General features: G+C 44.7%; 1 protein-coding gene across 1 annotated transcript; it reads right to left on the bottom strand.

The window, feature by feature from the left end:
- Positions 1-1,003: 1,003 nt before the first annotated feature.
- LOC147890444 (uncharacterized) lies at positions 1,004-2,151 on the bottom strand. The gene has a single exon (XM_087390931.1). The coding sequence runs from the start codon at positions 2,139-2,141 to the stop codon at positions 1,500-1,502; it is 642 nt and encodes a 213-aa protein (XP_087247057.1). The 5' UTR covers positions 2,142-2,151; the 3' UTR covers positions 1,004-1,499.
- Positions 2,152-17,997: the final 15,846 nt, after the last annotated feature.

Raw genomic sequence — 17,997 nt, 5'->3', positions numbered from 1 at the left:
GCCATGTTTCATGCATGTCCCTCTTGGGCCCCCTCCACTCGTAGTTCGTCGCCCTATCACATGCATTTACACTTACAATTGTTGTCCCCATTCTCTTGCGCATGTCGACATCACCCTGCATGCTACCCTCTATTCCGCACCCCCAGCATGTCCCCCTTGGGCCCCCTCCACTCATATGTCATCACCCTATCACATGCATTTACGCTTGCAATTATTGCCCCACTCCACACATGCATTCTCTTGCACATGTCGACATCACCCTGCATGCTACCCTCTATTCCACACCCCCGTGCTACCATGTGGCAAAATCTAGCAACCCTCAATCGCACTAGTCCCCCACCCCACTATCGTGGTGCCATGTAGGGAAACCTCGCAAAGTCCCTACCCTCCCCGTACATCTCAATCATCTCTTCTCTATCTCTTTATGTTAATTCTCTCTCTCTCTCTCTCTCATCCAAGTCTCCTCCAAGCTCCATTGAGCCTCAAAACTCCTCCATGTGGCAAGTTCTTCTTAATATATAATAAAGATAAAATAAGAAGTAATCAACAATATTAAATGTTTAATCACATTTTTTCACCTTAAATAATAAAGATCTTGAAGTAATAAATGATTCATTGTCAAAAGTGATGATTCTCAAAGTATACAAACTTGCCTCTTCGAGTTACATTTTCTATGCCTTTGTCTATGGTGCAATTTACACCATTCTTAATAACTCTTGAAAAGATATACAAAAACTACTTTCTTCAATCTAAACATGCAATAGAAAAAGAGATAAGATTCTTTTTTTTCCCAGAAAAAACAGAAACAAGTACACATATCACCTCAATGCTATGTTTGCAAATGATCTCTCTCTCTCTCTCTTAAAACATTGGAGACGAGTATGAACTCACACTATGAAGTCAATTCATGGAGATAAACAGGCTAGTAACCTATTGCAAAGTTAACCCGGAGTTAAACCATGGAGAAGGATAGGGGAGAGAAAATTATGATAAAGTTGGCCAATTTGTGGAAAAGATTCCAAAAGCAATGTTGCTTCTCTCTCTCTCTCTCTCTCTCTCTCTCGCTCTCTCTCTCGCATACACCATGTGAAAAGGCTCGCTCAAAATCGCAGATCAAACACAGAAAATCCGTGGGGTTTCCTGACCTGCCCAGTAAGAGCCAAAAAGCTCAATATCCCTGAAGCACCTCCTCCCATCTCCATTGCGACGCCGCCAAAGAAACAACCAGCTTCAAACTATCTCTGCAGAACGACTCACTCCCACATCGATCCACAAACTCAACGCCTCACTCGCCCATATTCTTCCCGCGATCCATCCTCATCCGCTCCCTTGCATGATCCAAAGCCCGTGGGATTCCCATCCAACATCACAACCTACACAGCATGCAACATAGCAATACGCACTGTTCCTCCAAAACCTTGCCTCATCCAAATAACCAACCTGTAGCCGCAGTTCTTCTTCGATCCCTCTGTCACTCCTTTGCCGACGACGACTCCCACCTAGCAGCAATCACCCACCGGCGATCCGCTTCCGTTGCTCGCTCTCGCTGCACACACCTCGCAAAAGTAAAGCTCCGACGGCGTCAGTTCTCGCTTGCGCCTCTTGCTCGCATCTCCCGAATGCCCTTCTTTCTCTTCCCTTCGCATAGAGATCTCTTTCTTCTTCCTCCTCCTCCTCCTCTCCTCGTGTAATTCTGTGACCTTCTTCTGGTTTGTGCTCTTCCTCGCCCCGTCCTCCATCTCCTCCGAGTCTCTCTGTCCCTGCTTCTTGCACGCTCCTCCTCTCTCCGCCGACTGCCTGCTGGGACTCTGCTCCACCGGGATCTGGTCGCGATTACTGCTCTGCGGAACGTCGCCGGTCTTTTCGGGGGAAGAGGGCTTCTTGGGCGGTTCAGAAGGGCGCTCGCGGTCACGGGGGGCAGAGGAAGGGGGGGAAAGAATGTAATTAGAGCGAGGCTTGGATCCAAGCTCGGGCTGGCCTTCTTCGATGGCGTATCGCCAGGTGCAGGGGCTCCAGCGGCGTTTGGAGGAGGCAGAAGAGGGAGGGGGCTGAGGGGGGGAGTCAGAGGCGATGGCTTTGGGGAAGGAAGGGTCAGCCATGTTCTGCGAAGGCAGGCGAGCTTGGGTGGTAGCAACACGCATCTGAGGAAGACGACCACCTCGATGATATATGTCACCTTCAGTTTCCGCTAGTGGTTTTATTTGGAAGAGCAAAACCACCAACTTCTAGTCATTGAAAATTATTAACACAGAAAGTTGCTATGAGAAATTATTTGGAGGCTCCAAAGGGCCGCACCCACCGAGGTAATTTACTTGGATGGTAGCTCACACGGACAGGTCATTTCATGTTTTACTAGGGGGATCTTTTCCAGGTAATTTACTTGGATGGTAGCTCACAGGGTAGAGGTCATTTCATGTTTTACTAGGGCGATCTTTTCCAGGCGACTCTGTGGTAGCATGAATTTTGTCCATGTGGACAATGTGCCATGTGTATCCGGGGGTTAACCCCACCTCACCATGTGGCCTCACAGAGCCACTATCTGTCTATTCTATCCACTTGCTAGGCCCTGTAGCATTAAAGTCCATAGCCATCTCAATCTACGATAAAAGTCCACCACGTGCCCGACAGGTCTTCGTTTGGTATTGTGAAGACTGTCTGGATTTTAGGTGACTGTGCGTGGCACATACACCCTATCCAAGCGATTGGAACACATGTCTTATGTGACATTTGTTAGATGGCAATTTGGTCTCGAGTCGTTTTCCCAGTATTCAAAATACGTACATGTGGTCTTTTAATGCAATTAGTGGGCGCTTTAACTTTTTTGGTGGTTGGATTTAGCCTTTCATTGGACAGTGGAGATTGATCTTCCACCAAGACTGAGGACCTTGATGGATTAATGAGCTCCTCTTTCTACCTGGTCTCCCTCTCTCGCTCTCTCCCCCTGCCAATTGTACCTCCCCTGCTGCCTAGCCATCCTCTCCCCAAGCCTATCCTTCGCTTGCTCTTCCCTCCCTCCCCAATCCCTCTTATTGCTTCCCCTCTGTCTTCACTTGCTCTTCCCTCCCTCCCTAATCCCTCTTGATGGATTAATGAGCTCCTCTTTCTACCTGGCCTCCCTCTCTCGCTCTCTCCCCCTACTAGTTGTACCTCCTATGCCTAGCCCTCCTCTCCCCAATCCTCCCCTAACACTGTATTAGATAAAGTGGGACAAAAGTTGCATTTTGGGAATTTCGATATTGGGTGGATTAAATTTGGGAAACGTTTCATTAAATTTGGGAAAATTTTCATTGATTGTGGGAAATTGTGAGAACTATGCCCATATTGAAAATTTTGTTGATATTTGGAAATTCCAATGATTGTGGAAGACTTCATTGGTTGTGAAACATTCCATTGGGTATAAGGACCGGAACAGAGCATTTGGTAGTATAAGAGAGTTTGAAAATCATGTATTTGTGGCGTTAATCAACACCACTTCGGGATGACACCAACATTTCACTTGCAAGGTGTTAATAAACGAGTAATAAACACCAGTTGTGGTGGTCTTAACAAACACTGTGCAAAGTGAACCACTAGGAACAGAGTAGTTGGTGGTGGAAGATAAGTGTGAAAATTGTCATATGAATTATATGCAAATATGCATCGATAATATCACAAAAATTGAGAAACATCACATGATAGAACATGTTACACTGGAAGCTTGGGAGATCAACAAGGAAAAAATCATCACCATTTTCTATGCTCTGATACCTCTCCTGGGCTTTGATATATACACTGTAGAATCTTAATCTGCTTCGGTTGATTTATGTCTTTTAAGTCCACGACCAGGACCACTGAGTCAATACACTCCCATACCTCTAGATCTAACCCTTTCTCTACCCAATACTTATTCCAATATGCAACTCCAACATGTGGTATCAAAGCATTGGTTCACTCTCCTTGAGACGTCCTTGAGTGCCATGTCATCATCTTCTTCACCATGAAGTTTTTGAAGCTTTTCTTCCCCCTCTTCCCACGAAATTTCCAAGTGCTTATTCTCCTTCATCTATGAACCATTGCTCCAACCCTTTTAGTTGTAGATTCCTCTAGTTAGGGTGCACTTCCACTGGAGAGGAATTGAAGGAACTGTACTTTAACTCCTCAAGCATCACCTTAGCATTTAGTGTAGCATCAAACTTCAAAAATAGTCTAGAAATGCTTGCAGAAAACAGAGGAACATTGGAGGATTGCTACCTCACTCCACAAAGCATCAAGTAGAGGGAATTTGCTGCACAATCAAAGGTACTTGGAAGTAGAAGACTTAGTGCAAGTCTCATACCAAATGAAACTTCACACCACCAGGAGCAGTAGCATCTTCTCCACCTCCAAAAACCATGTCTTCTTCAAAACTTGATTGGTTTTTCTTTAGTTTCTCCTCATTCCCTCGACCATTTTCTGTCATAATTCACCAGCCGATAGCCCATAGGGTCGTCTAAGTGCCCCTCAGACCATTTTGGGAATGGAGGCTCCAGCAAGCTGAATCGATAGAAATGGTACGGGATGGAGCGAGTCTCAGCACGGGCTATACATCAGAGATTCAGAGATTCCTTTTTAAATTCAAAAAATGTTTTTTTAAGTTCAATTGAATGCATTTTTCATCTTTTATATTGAGGATTGAAGTTATGGTACTTTGAAGTGGATTTCAAGTCATACTATCTTGTTGACTAGTTGACTAGTGTGGATTGACCATGACAAGAGCTTACATGAAGAAAGAGTATATCATGACTTGCATGATGGTTTCAACATCTTTCTTGATGTATGAAATGAGCTTGTATTTGATTGACTATACCTTGCCATACAATCATGACCACCTCTTATACAAGAGTAGACACTGCCCTTGCATGACAAGTGGTAAGACCCTCTTCAGTCCATCAAGTGGTAAGACCCTCTTCAGTCCATATAATTCACAAAATGGTCTTAAAGCTTGGACACTCAAACAAGGTGAAGGACTACAAGGATCTTGTATTGCAAAATATCGACAAGATACATTAAAGACTGTGGAGAAGGACAAAGAGCAAAGGAGTTACAAGATTGGCTACACCAAGAACCTCTTCAATGACAATGTACCTCACACTTTGGTAGCTTGGAAGAGAAGGAGGAAAAGGATAAGACATGCCATCAAAGGGGGGTATTTCCCCACATCTTCCACTTAGAATGTTTTTGTGTGTGTGGTCAACAAGGGTTCTCTGCCTTGTGATGTCCCCCTCAAATGACTGTTAGTCTTATGTGTTACCTTGTTGGATCTAAGGGTATTCCCATGCATAGTCATTGTCTATCTCCCAATTGTAAACCAACAAGCCAAAGTCAGAGTGAGATAATGTTGGGATGAGGATGCCCAAATGAGACTATTGCTGATGCAACTAGAGTGAGTACCAGGTTGTGGATGATGTGTATTGCCATTAGAGGTGGGCAAGCCATGAAGTGTCCCATCGACTACTACTAGGGTTGAGGTCATCAATTTGTGGGGGGGAATGAAGGAAAAATTGATGTAATGGGATCTAGACTCCTAAGGTCTAAGGTTGTGAGTGTGTGAACACATGGTGTGCCTGGATAGGTGTCAGTAGGTGTGATTAAGTGAATCTAGGTGTGTGGTGTGTGATTGAGAGAATCATGGAACTGATTGAGAGATTTGTGGATCTAGATGCTCTACTGAGCTCACATATGATGTCACTACTAGATGTAACTGGAGCCTATATATTGGGCCTATCTCTCTTGAATAAAGTCTCTCTTTTGCCTCATTTGCTGAATCCTTTTTGCAACTCCAACACTTGACACATTTGCACTAGTGCCATGCCCCCTTGTAACAAAATAATGCTAGTCTACCTCCTTTACAAAGAACATAATGTAACTAGTGGTGAAACTAGTTTCATTCCTCTCATTGAAAAGGTATAATGAAACTATGCTTGGAAGAGATAGAGAAATTGTAGTTCCTACAAGGGGAAGAATGGCACTAGTGCCAATCTTCATGTGGAGAATGGCACTAGCGATAATATCCATGTGAGCTTGGCTTTCCTATGGAGAATGGTGCTGGTGCCAATCTCTAGCTGAATTTATGGAGAATGGCATCAGTGCCAATCCCCATATGGGTTTTTAGAGAATAGCACTGGTGCCAATCTCCAAAATCGAGGAATGGGTCTAAACAAAATCTCCATGAAAGAATGAATTATTTTCCTAAATATTTTGGTAATTTGGTAAAATTTTCTCTAAATTCCAAATGTGGAGATTGGCACTGGTGCCAATCTCCATATACCAACATGGAGATTGGCAGCAATGCCATTATCACAAGGAAATCTAAAATTTGTCACACTCACACGGAGTTTGGCACCAATGCCATTCTCCAACCCACATGGAGAATGGCACTAGCACCAAGCTCCATGTGGGATTGCAGAGAATGACACTAGTTCCATCCTCTAGAAACCCACATGGAGATTGGCACCAGTGCCATTCTCCACAATCCCAAATGGAGAATGGCACTAGTGCCAATCTCCATGTGGGTTTGTGAAGAATGGTGCTAGTGCCACTTTCCATGTGGTTCTGAAGATTACCAAATTCACATGGAGATTGCCACACATGCCATCTCCATAATCCCACATGCAGATTGGCACCACTGCCAATCTTCATGTGGGTTTGTGGAGAATGGCACTGATGCCAATCTCCACGTGGGTGTGTGGAGAATGGCACTAGTGCCAATCTCCATGTGGGTTTGTGGAGAATGGCATTGATGCCAATTTCCATGTGGTTTTGAAAATTTCCAGAACATGGAGATTGGCACACGTGCCATTGTCCATAATCCAACATACAAAATGGCATTGGTGTGGGTTTGTGGAGAATGGCACTGGTGGCAATCTCCATGTGGGTGTGTGGAAAAGGCACTGGTGACAATCTCCATGTGGGTCTAAAAATTGTCAGTCTCAAATAAAGATTGGCACCAGTGCCATTCTCCATCATCTCATACTCAAATGGAGTTTGGCACTAGTGCTATTCTCTAAAATCCCTACTTCAAATCGACGATTGACACCATTGCATGAATTCTAGAGATTGGCACCAGTTCCATTCTCCGAAATCCCAGACTTAAATTGAGATTGGAAGTAGTGCCATTCTGCATAATCAGAGTCTCAAATGGCGATTGGAAGTAGTGCCATTCTCCATAATCAGAGACTCAAATGGAGATTGGCACCCGTGCATGGATTCTGGAGAATAGCACAAGTGCCATTCTCCATAATCCTAGACTCAAATGGAGATTAGCACTAGTATGATCTCCATAATCCCAAATGGAGAATGGCACTGGTTCCAATATCCATGTGGGTTTGTGGAGAATAGCACTAGCACCATTCTCCATAATCCCACATGGAGAATGGCACTAGTTACAATCTCCATGTGGATTTGTGGAGAATGGCACTGGTGCCAATCAGTCTCAGGCACTCATGAGGAGGCCTTCCCTATAGGAGTGGGAGAGAGCCCTGAGGAGGGACTTGGCCTCCATAGAGCACCTCAAAGAGTAGGAGCCTATCTCGCAATGGGGCTAAGCAAGAGATATGAGGCCACACAAATGATCTTGCAAGATATGGAGGTGCAGAGGGTCAAGTTCCCATACCACTCTTCCTGTGCTAGATGGGTACAGCAGGTGGATAGGATGACTCGGTAGCTATTCCACATTTAGGAGCAAGTATGCAATTGCACAGGTGGCTGAGACATTCTTATGGTTACATGCGTATGGACCTCGAGGAGATTTTAGAGATGACTACGAACTTCAACATGCAATTGTTTTAGACAGAGGAGGAGACCCCGGCTTCCCTGGTGGCCAAAGGGGCAATGTGGGATCAGGTTTCAGCAGTGGTTTGAGCCTGGAAGGTGTCTAGAGGCCCCCTTCATGGAGGAGGAGCTCTGGAAGACCCTTAGAGCTCCTCACTGAGTAGGCGTCTAGAGGCGCCCTTCCCATGTAGAATTTCCCAAGGGATGATGGTTTGACTCCAACTTTCTTTTGTTTATTCTAGGAGCATATCCACACTCCGCACCTATGGGCCTGCCAAAAGATTTTTGACATATGCTCTCTTCCACAGTCCCTGAGTCATGGTTGAATATGCTTGCTCCCGAAAGGAGGGGGCAGGATGGACATTTGGTAGTGGAGGATGATCACACTACTACACACTGCATACAAGATCTTGGACAAGGTCTTGAGTTTTTGGATGAGACCCCACCTTTAGGATATCATCCACGACACATGGGCTGGTTTTGTTTAGGAATGTAGGATCTTGGATAACATTTTTACTTTCTGGGAGGCGATGGATTGGACCAGAGAGGAGACAGTCAAGGGGGATTTGTCCATCTACAGCGAGGCCTTTGGGGCATGAATCAACTGGACCAAATCAGTAGGTTTCTTCATGGGCACAGAGGAGGTCCAGAAGATCCATGACTAGGGGACACGGTTTGGCGACAGATTGTGAGATATCTAGGGTGTAAGGTGGGGGTAGATATCATGGCAGAGTAGCAGATTGCCCCGGTCCTAGAGAGCGTGTGGTGCAAGCGTCTACATTGGAGCTTGGCCAAACTCTCCCCTCGAGGCAGGGCTCTAGTTGTTAACCAGGTCTTACTCGCTACGTCTTGGTACATCACATCCTGCTAGTTCTTTCATAGTTGCATGGGTCATCTCAGAAGATTGGACCTATGCAACTATCTTTGGGAAGCTTCAGATGTCACACAAAACACCAAGGCTAGAGTGGCTTGTTAGACAATGATCCTTCCACAATCTCGGGGAGGTTTGGTTATTACAGACCCAGAGATACAGAGCAGTGCAAGCTTGTGGCTAGGGGAGACCCACCTAGCACAAAGCCTTGGAGGCTCCTCCTATAGAGGGGACTTCTCAAGAACACTCCCCGAATAGGTGGTCCATAGCAACAGTCTTGTAGGTGGATCTTCTTGGAGGGAGGGATAGGACCCCCCTTCATGAGTAGCTTGATCAAAGTGTGGTGCAAGATTTCAAGAGGACTCATCCAGGCTAGCCCTTCCTATAGGGAAGAGCTCAAGAGATAGCCTATTCTCTGGCCACACCTAGAGGTTAGAGATGCAGATGGTCAGATGTTAGGTCAAAGGACACATATCGGATGGGCATGGTGGGATAGTAGACCAACGAGATCCTTTGGGTTCTAGAGTCAGCTCACTAGGGATCCATAGGTCAAAGCACATATATTCTCTCACTTGCACAAGGAGCATGCATATGGAAAGCCCCACGATCAACCTAGCGATTCCTAAGTCATGGTGGGAGGGGTTGCAAATGGGAGTACCTCTCAAGGTCCATTTTTTTCAGAATGCACCGGGGTTTCATGCACCCTGTAGGTTTTACAGGGTGAGACCAAGTGGCCTATTATGAATCGAGTAAGAGAGACGCAGAGGAGCTGGTAGCCCTGGAGAATTTAGAGTAGTAGAGGATCATAGTAGTTTGACACTTGGGTAGAGTGTGGCATATTGATGGAGCACGATATTAGCCAGGCCAGAGGGAGCAGTTTGGAGGCTCTAGCTATGGGAGGGCAAGCCTCTTAGGGACATCCAGTGAGACCCAGAGAGTGGTTCTGGCTAGTGCAGTTGGAACACCTAGATAGGACAGAGAAGGTGCCATTTTTCTCTGATACAACGCACATTAGTAGACACATTCAATTGGAGGTAGCAGCATGGACACCGTCGAGGGAATGACACTGGCTAGAGCAGGAGGTTCCCAGGGAGGTGGTCAGCCGCTTTTGGCCATGACTATGGCCATAGAAGATCTCTTACTTCTTATGGATGCTGGGTCACCAATGCTTACCCATCAATTCGAGCAGATGAGGGTTGACGCATCCTAAGATCCTAATTACCGAGGTTCCGCAGCATCACGTGTGTTGTTGTACAGAGGGAGAGCTAGATCCCACATTGCCTATGGAGGTGCTCCATGGCTCTATGCACTTGGTAACCATATTTGAATTGTGTCCAGGGCATAGAGGATGGAGAGTGACTTCACATGGGGATGGTAGCGTGGCTCACAGAGGGACATCATGCCTTTTTTTTAATCCAATCTCAATGATATACAGGATTCATGGTAAGCAGGTATTCCAGATGGAATTCCTTGATGCCATACCGCACACCTTCACACTTAACCATAGCCTCTACCAGAGGATAGTGTGTGGGAGATAGTGGCCATCATCACTTCCTACAACATCTATGTTGCCCATTGCAATTAGGTGATGAGAGGCAACAGGTTCCACTCGTGACTACACTGGTAGCTATTTGGCAAGAGAGTGCGCTGTCCCAAGCTCAAGCTCATGAGGTACCACTGATAGTAGGATCATTTCTGAAAGACTTGGCCTGCATACATTTTCTACTCATTTGGTGGGAGATATGCGTTGGATGTATAGGCCCCTATCTTGGCTGTTAGCCCATCTTTCGGACACAGTCCCTAGGCAGTGAGCTAGGATTGTTGGCAGGTTGGGTTGGAATAGCTGGACCTTTTTTTCCTTGTACTACCATCATCAACCCTTTTTGGCAGCTGATTTATATGTGGTTTTTTCATGCATCAATAAAATTTACCTTTCTTTGCAAAACAAAAAAGGACATCCCATACATATTTTGGATGAGTCACAGGTATTATTAGAGCTTGTGGACCTATTTTTTTACATGGGTAATATTTAAAATAGGCTTGATGATGATAAAATTTTGTGACAATGGAGTATAATTTTGAACTTCTTTAAGTGTTATTCATAGGAATAATGTGGTGTCAAGGTTGTGGAATACATGGTTAGATTCGTGTTCAATTGTGTATTTCAAGCTTTTGATGATTCTGATCCTTACTCTCATGAGGAAGGATGTTCAAGAAGGTGATTTTTTGCATCAAGATGAAGATGAGGAGATAGATATTGTTGGAGGTGGTGACCTTCACCCCTCAAATGGTGTGTGGATCATGGTTTATTGAAGAAGGGTCGTGGCTGTGACACGTGGATTTGGGGATATAAAATCCCATAAGCACAAGCAACATTGTGGATTCCTTGCATATAAAGGGCACTTGGACACTCCTCAGCCATCCTGCCGGGCCTTTTTGGGAGACTGGGGTGGCATACGTGGCTAGGAGGCGAGGGGAGTGGGACCCCCTTGTACTTGTCGGTGCTCCTATGGACACTTGGTAGCCTTTGATTGGTTGCAACATGGTATCACAGCAGTCTGATTGACTTCGTACTGTGCAAGATCTGAGCACAGCCCCTGCATGGGTGACATGTGGCAATTGTGTGTTCTTTGGGTAGTGGAGTTGGCGTGATCCGCGGTGGCATTTAGAAGTGTGCCTATACCTTTGTACCTTGATTTTGATAGTGCCTCCAACTGCTCCTTCCAAAATGCTCTCACGTGGCGGCTCCCTTGTGGTCTTTGGCAGATGTATTGCTACCCATGGAGTTTTTTGGCAGCTGGTCCTTGTTGATTGACCCGGCCTTGTGTTTGGTTGGGAGTTTTTTGGCAGCTGGTCCTTGTTGATTGACCCGGCCTTGTGTTTGGTTGTGGTCAAGTTTGGTTAGCCCCAAGTTTGTTTGCCTCGGGGTTTGGCCACAGGGGGTGTTAGCGGTGGTGGCCTTCACCCCTGAAATGGTGTGTGGATCATGGTTTATTGAAGGAGGGTCACAGCTCTGCACATGGATTTGGGAATATAAAATCCCATAAGCATAAGCAACATTGTGGATTCCTTGCATATAAAGGGCCCTTGGACCCTCCTCAACCATCCTACCGGCCTATTTGGGAGACTAGGGTGGCATGTGTGGCTAGGAGGTGAGGGGAGTGGGAACCCCCTTGTACTCATCGGCGCTCTTGTGGGCACTTGGCAGCCTTTGATTGGCTGCAACATGGTATCAGAGCAATTTGATCAACTTCAAACTGTGCAAGATTTGAGCATGGCCCCCACATGGGTGACATGTGGCAATTGCATGTTCTTTGGGTAGTGGAATTGGCATGATTCGCAATGGCATTTAAAAGTGCACCTATACCTCTGTACCCTAATTTCGGTAGTGTCTCCGACTGTTCCTTCCTAAATACTCTCACGTGGCATTGTGGCCCAAGTTGTATCTGGAACTTAATAGTGTTGTGGCCCAGATTGCGTTGTGGCCCAGGTTGCATCTGGAACTTAATAGCTCTTACTAGATGAGAGTACACACATGTTTGTGGACTCTTATGTAGTAGTTCGTAATTGCAGCCTCTCTTGGATTTTTTTTTGTACCAAAAAGCTCCAACAACTACATCCCACTTCTCATAGGTTGTTTCCCAATTATCCTTAAATGTTTCCTTAACCTTGTACTTAGGTTTTGGGCACTGCAACAGAAAGTTTGGGTCATCTTCCTCGTTCTCCCCAAAATCTGTGACAACTGCAAAGTTATCCCCCTCTTCCAGACAGTCAGTGAGGTCATCAAAACTCTCCCCAAACTGTGGCAAGTCATTTGTCTCTCCATTGTTTGCCTTAAAGGGGGGTGTTGGCGGTCTCAAATGGTGTGTGGAGCATAGTTTATTGAAGGAGGGTTCTGGCTATGACACATGGATTTGGGGATATAAAATCCCATAAGCACAAGCAACATTGTGGGTTCCTTGCATATAAAGGCCCTTGGACCCTCCTTAGTCATCCTTCTGACCTTTTTGGGGGTATGGGGTGGCATGCATGGCTAGGACGCGAGGGGAGTGGGACCCCCTCGTACTCGGTGCTCTTGTGAACACTTGGCACTCCTATGGACACTTGGCGTCCTTTAATTGGTTGCAACAAATATTAATATAGCTTCAATGAAGATAGAGATGATGTACTCGGCGCTCCTATGGACTAAAAGCCTTTGATTGGCTGCAACAAATATTAATCTAGCTTTAATGAAGATAGAGATGATAGAGTATTGGTCGATGTCAAGGGACTAATAAGTGGGATATAGAGCACATATCAATTACCATATATCCATGCTATACTATCACTTAGCACTACTATGTATAACACATAGCAGTAGTGTTGTACTATCACTTGGCACTGCTATGTATAGCATATAGCAGTTATAGCGATGCTATACTATGACAAAATATGAAGAGGGGAGAGGAGAAGAGTGGAGATGAGGAGAGAGGGCACAGCTAGAGAGCACACCACACATGACTAACTGTACACTAGAATTAGTTGAAAAAATAGAATATATACAAACCCTTTTAGGGTTAGGGTTAGGGGATCTAACCCTTTCCTTTATAGCACTCTATAAGGTTAGTGCTATGCACATATGATCACGTGATGGTGCTATGCACACATGATCACATGATGTTGAGCGTGAACTCTCAACACCTTCCCTCAAGATCAACATCATGAAGTAGGCCTTCCCTCAAGATGATGATTCTGGGGAATCGAAGAAGGACTGAGCATTACATTCCATCACACCCCTTTAATGGGAATGTCCTTCCTCTGCATCAAACCAAGAGCTAGCCGGTGTTTCTCGAATAGCTCTTTACCGAGTGGTTTGGTAAAGATGTCTGCAACATTTTCTTTGCTATCACAATGCTGCAGTGTGATGTCACCAAGTAACACTCTTTCTCTGATGAAGTGCTCTCTGACATCAATATGCTTTGTTCTGGAGTGATATACTGGATTTTTGGCCAATGCTTGAGCCGATTGATTATCACAGTATATTGTTGTTGGCTTTGACTCATCAAAGTAATCTGTTTCTGACAATAGTCTTCTGAGCCATATAGCCTCACATGCACCTGTAGTGAGTGCTCTATATTCTGCTTCAGTCGAAGACAAAGAAACAGTTGGCTGTTTGTTTGACAACCATGATATAGCACCTTGACCAAGGAAAAATGCATATCCCTATGTCGATCTCCTGGTCTCATGATCTCCAGCATAGTCACTGTCACAGTATCCATGCAACCGTGGATGACTTCCTCTGTATTCTATCCCAAATTGTCTTGTACCTCTAATGTATCTCAAGACTCTTTTGGCTGCATTCCAGTGAGACTGTTTTGGATTTGCCATAAACTGTGCTAGTGAGCTTACTGCATAACAAATATCAAGCCGTGTGATTGTCAGATATATAAGAGATCCAATGAGTTGCCTGTAGTATCTGTCATTGACTGTAGGCTTTTCTGAATCTTTAGTAAGTTTCAAACTCTGTTCCATGGGAGTGGCTGCAATCTTGCAATCTGCCATATGAAACTTCTTCAAGAGACTGTCAACATATTTGAGCTGACTCATGAATGTGCTATCGGAATCTCTCCAGAACTCAATTCCAAGACAATAGTGCATAAGTCCAAGATCTTTCATGTCGAACTCTGCAGATAAGTCTTGTTTTAGTTTTCTGATGAAGCTATCCTTGCTTCCTGTCACAATCAGATCATCTACGTACAAAAGTGCAATAGTAATATCTTCCCCTTGAACTTTGTAGTAGAGAGTATGATCTGCATTGGACTTCATGTATCCCAGATCAGCAAAATACTTGTCAATTCTGCTGTACCAACTTCTGGGTGCTTGCTTTAAGCCATAGAGACTTTTCTTGAGATGGCAAACCTTGTTCTCTTTTCCTGGTTCAACGTAACCGGCTGGTTGTTGCATGTAGACATCCTCGTCTAGATAACCATTGAGAAATGCATTCTTGACATCGAGCTGATACACATTCCATTTACTGAGTGTCGCTAGTGATATCAAGAACCGTATGGAATCCATCTTTGCTACTGGAGCATAAGTCTCATCATAATCTTGGCCATATTGTTGTGCAAATCCTTTTGCAACTAATCTGGCTTTGTATCTCTGAATACTGCCATCTGGATTGTACTTTACTTTGTATACCCATTTGTTGCTATGGCCTTCTTGCCTGGTGGAAGGTCGCATAATTCCCATGTGTTATTTTTATACAAAGCATCCATTTCTTCATTCATAGCAGTTTGCCATTCTTGCTTATCTACTGCGTCTTCGAAGTACACTGGCTCTTCTGTAGCCATGATGGTAGTCATAAGAGCATAGTTGGTGGTTTCCACCTGAATTGCTTTGCCTTTCTGAGCATATGTCAATCTGGCTGGTGGTCTGCTTTCCCTAGTAGACCATCTGAGCTGCTGTGGCACTGATTGGGGTGTTGCTGGCAATTCTTGCTCTTCTTCATCAACCTGTTCTGTAGGTGACTGTGAAGTCGATGCTTCTATCTCCTGTGTAGGTGAGGTTTTCCATTCTGATTCCTCATCGAAGATTACATCTCTGGAGATAATGACTTTGCGGTTGATGGGATCATACAATTTGTATGCTTTGCTTTCTTCACTGTAGCCAACCATGATGCATTTGCGTGACTTCGCATCCAATTTCCTGCGATGATCATCATGTATGTGGGCATATGCTATGCAACCAAATATGCGGAGATGCCCAATGCGTGGCTTGTGTCCAGTGAATGCTTCATAAGGAGTCATACCTTGTATCGGTTCGGTAGAAAGCCGATTAAGCAAGTAGTTAGCTGTAGCTATTGCTTCTGCCCAATACTGATTCGGAAGATGCTTTTCACTAAGCATTGCTCTAGCACTGTCTGCTAAAGTCCCATTCTTCCTTTCAGCTCTTGCATTTTGCTGAGGAGTATCTGCACATGTGAATTGTCTTCGAATGCCGTGATTTTTGCAAAAGTTCATGAAGGCTGAAGACATGTATTCACCTCCTCTGTCTGATCTCATGACCTTGATCTTTCTGCCTGTTTGGTTTTCTACCATGGCTTTGAATTCTTGAAATCTGGCAAACACTTCAGATTTCTCTTTCAAAAAATAGACCCAACAATATCTGCTGTAGTCATCGATGAAGGTCAAGTAATAAAGTGAACCATTGATGCTGCGGGTCTGGGCATAACCCCATACATCTGTATGAATCAAATCAAGAATACCTCATGCACGAGAGGTACTTCTGACAAAGTTGGTTCGCTTTTGTTTGCCGAAGCAGCATGCTTCACAAACTTTTCCAAGAAATTGTAGCTTCAGAATCCCAATTGCCATATTTTGATTCCTTAGATCTAACAAGTACTTGAAGTTGACATGACCATATCTCTTGTGCCATTTTGCGGATAGTGGCATCTGTTGCATTTGAGCTGACATGGCATGCTTATCTGGTACTGTAGCTAGCGTCCTGTATAAGCATCCTTCCTTGACACCTTTTGCTACTAGCTGACCTCTTTTGGATTTGTCTCTGATAGTGCATTCATCACCGTCGAAGATGACTTTGTAGTTGTGTTCCGTCATTTGACCTATTGACAAAAGGTTCTTACTGAGCTTCGGAACATAGAGCACATCTTTGACTAATCCTTTTGTACCAGTGAAATTGTTCATAGGGATAACACCTGTCCCTTGAACCAGATTCGCGGTGTATTGTCTGCTGTGTAGATGACATTCTTTTGACCTTCTAATGGCTTCATTTCTGTGAACCATTCTTGATGATTTGTCATATGAGATGATGCACCACTGTCGATGTACCAAGGATCCTATTCCACTTGGTCGACTTGATAGCTGAAATCCTCTTTGGGATTGAAATCAGTGTCTAGGTGCATTGTATCAGTCTGATGCAATTCCTCACTTGCAAGAAACATATTTCCATGTTCATTTGCAAAATGACTGTGACTAGAATGTCCACCACGATGATTTCCTCTTCCTCGGGAATTCCCTCGATTATTGCTGGATTGACCACCTTGGTCATACTGCTTCTTGCGGCAATCTCTTTCATAGTGTCCAAACTTGTGACAATAGTTGCATTGAATGTTTGACACATTGGTGGATGCATTCCCTCGTCCTTGGAATCTTCCTCGGTTGGAATGATTTCCTCTTTGCTGATTTTGATGTTGCTGAGGATGCTGCTGATGCTGATGCTGATTCTGACTTTGATTTTGTTGATGATGATGACCACTTTTCTGATATGATCTACCTCTGTTTCTGCCTTTGCCTCTGCTTCTGTCTGAAGCTGTGAATGCCTGATCATTAGAATGACCTTTACGTGCTTGAATGGCCTGAGTCCTGAGTTCTTCACCAAGTAGAACTGACTGAAGTTCTTCAAGTGTTGGAATTTGCCGTTGGATGGCAATACTCTGGACTAGATTCTCATATCCTTCTCCTAGTCCATTCAGGATTACTTGAACCATTTGTGCGGGATTCATAGTCTCTCCTGCTACTGCAAGTTGATTGTTGTAGTCTTTGATGCGGAGTACATAAGCATGACCGGTTTCACTGCTGTTGCGGAAACTCTGGTTGATCTGGTTTCTCAGGGTGAGAATCCTGGATGTGTTCTTGGAATCGTAGAGAGCTGCGAACATATCCCATGCTTCTTTTGATGTCTTGACTGTGTTGAGCTGTCCTAGCATGACATCTTGCACATTCTGCTTGATCAGGTGATAGGCATACTTGTCTTTCTTATCCCATTCTGCTTGAGCTCGGGCAATGGCAGGATCTGCTACTGGTGCGGAAACTGTTTGTGTAGATGTAGATCCCGATGTAGATCCCGTTACTGGTGCTGTGACAACAGATGGAGTAGAGCTACTGGTGGCTGGATCGGCCAATGGTCTAGGTATGGATCCATCGACATACTCCCATTTGTCCTGAAGCACAAGAATGGTCTCCATTTGGTATTTCCATGTACCGTAATTGGAGTTGTCTAACTTAGCAGATGCCTCCAGATTGAGGTTGCTAGTCGACATGGTGCAAACAATGTACTCAAAAGTGTCCTGAAAAACTCTGTATGAATCACTGCAAATACACTGAAGATGCCAAGTGAAATCTCTGTACCGTCGGTGAAGATAGAACTACTGTATATAAGATCTGATCTGTGTTATAAGGCTTGTGGCAATGATGCCTGGAATAGCCAAGAGGCTTTACAAGGCTGAAAAAATGATGTGCACGATGCCGTGAGATAGCCAAACAGGCTTTACAATGGTGGCATGTGTGTGTGAAATCAAGTGCTATCTGCCCACTGAATCAATCTGCAATGCCTCTGAACTC

The sequence above is a fragment of the Dipteris shenzhenensis genome, chromosome 19 (assembly GCF_047967505.1).
Source record: "Dipteris shenzhenensis isolate YYH24624 ecotype China chromosome 19, Dip_SZ_1.0, whole genome shotgun sequence".
Lineage (NCBI taxonomy): Eukaryota > Viridiplantae > Streptophyta > Polypodiopsida > Gleicheniales > Dipteridaceae > Dipteris > Dipteris shenzhenensis.
The sequence above is the reverse complement of the archived record's forward strand: the minus strand, read 5'-3'. Positions and strand labels throughout refer to the sequence as shown.

Excerpts from the sequence above, each read along its gene's own strand:
- LOC147890444 (XM_087390931.1), bottom strand. The coding sequence starts at position 2,141 with ATGCGTGTTGCTACCACCCAAGCTCGCCTGCCTTCGCAGAACATGGCT.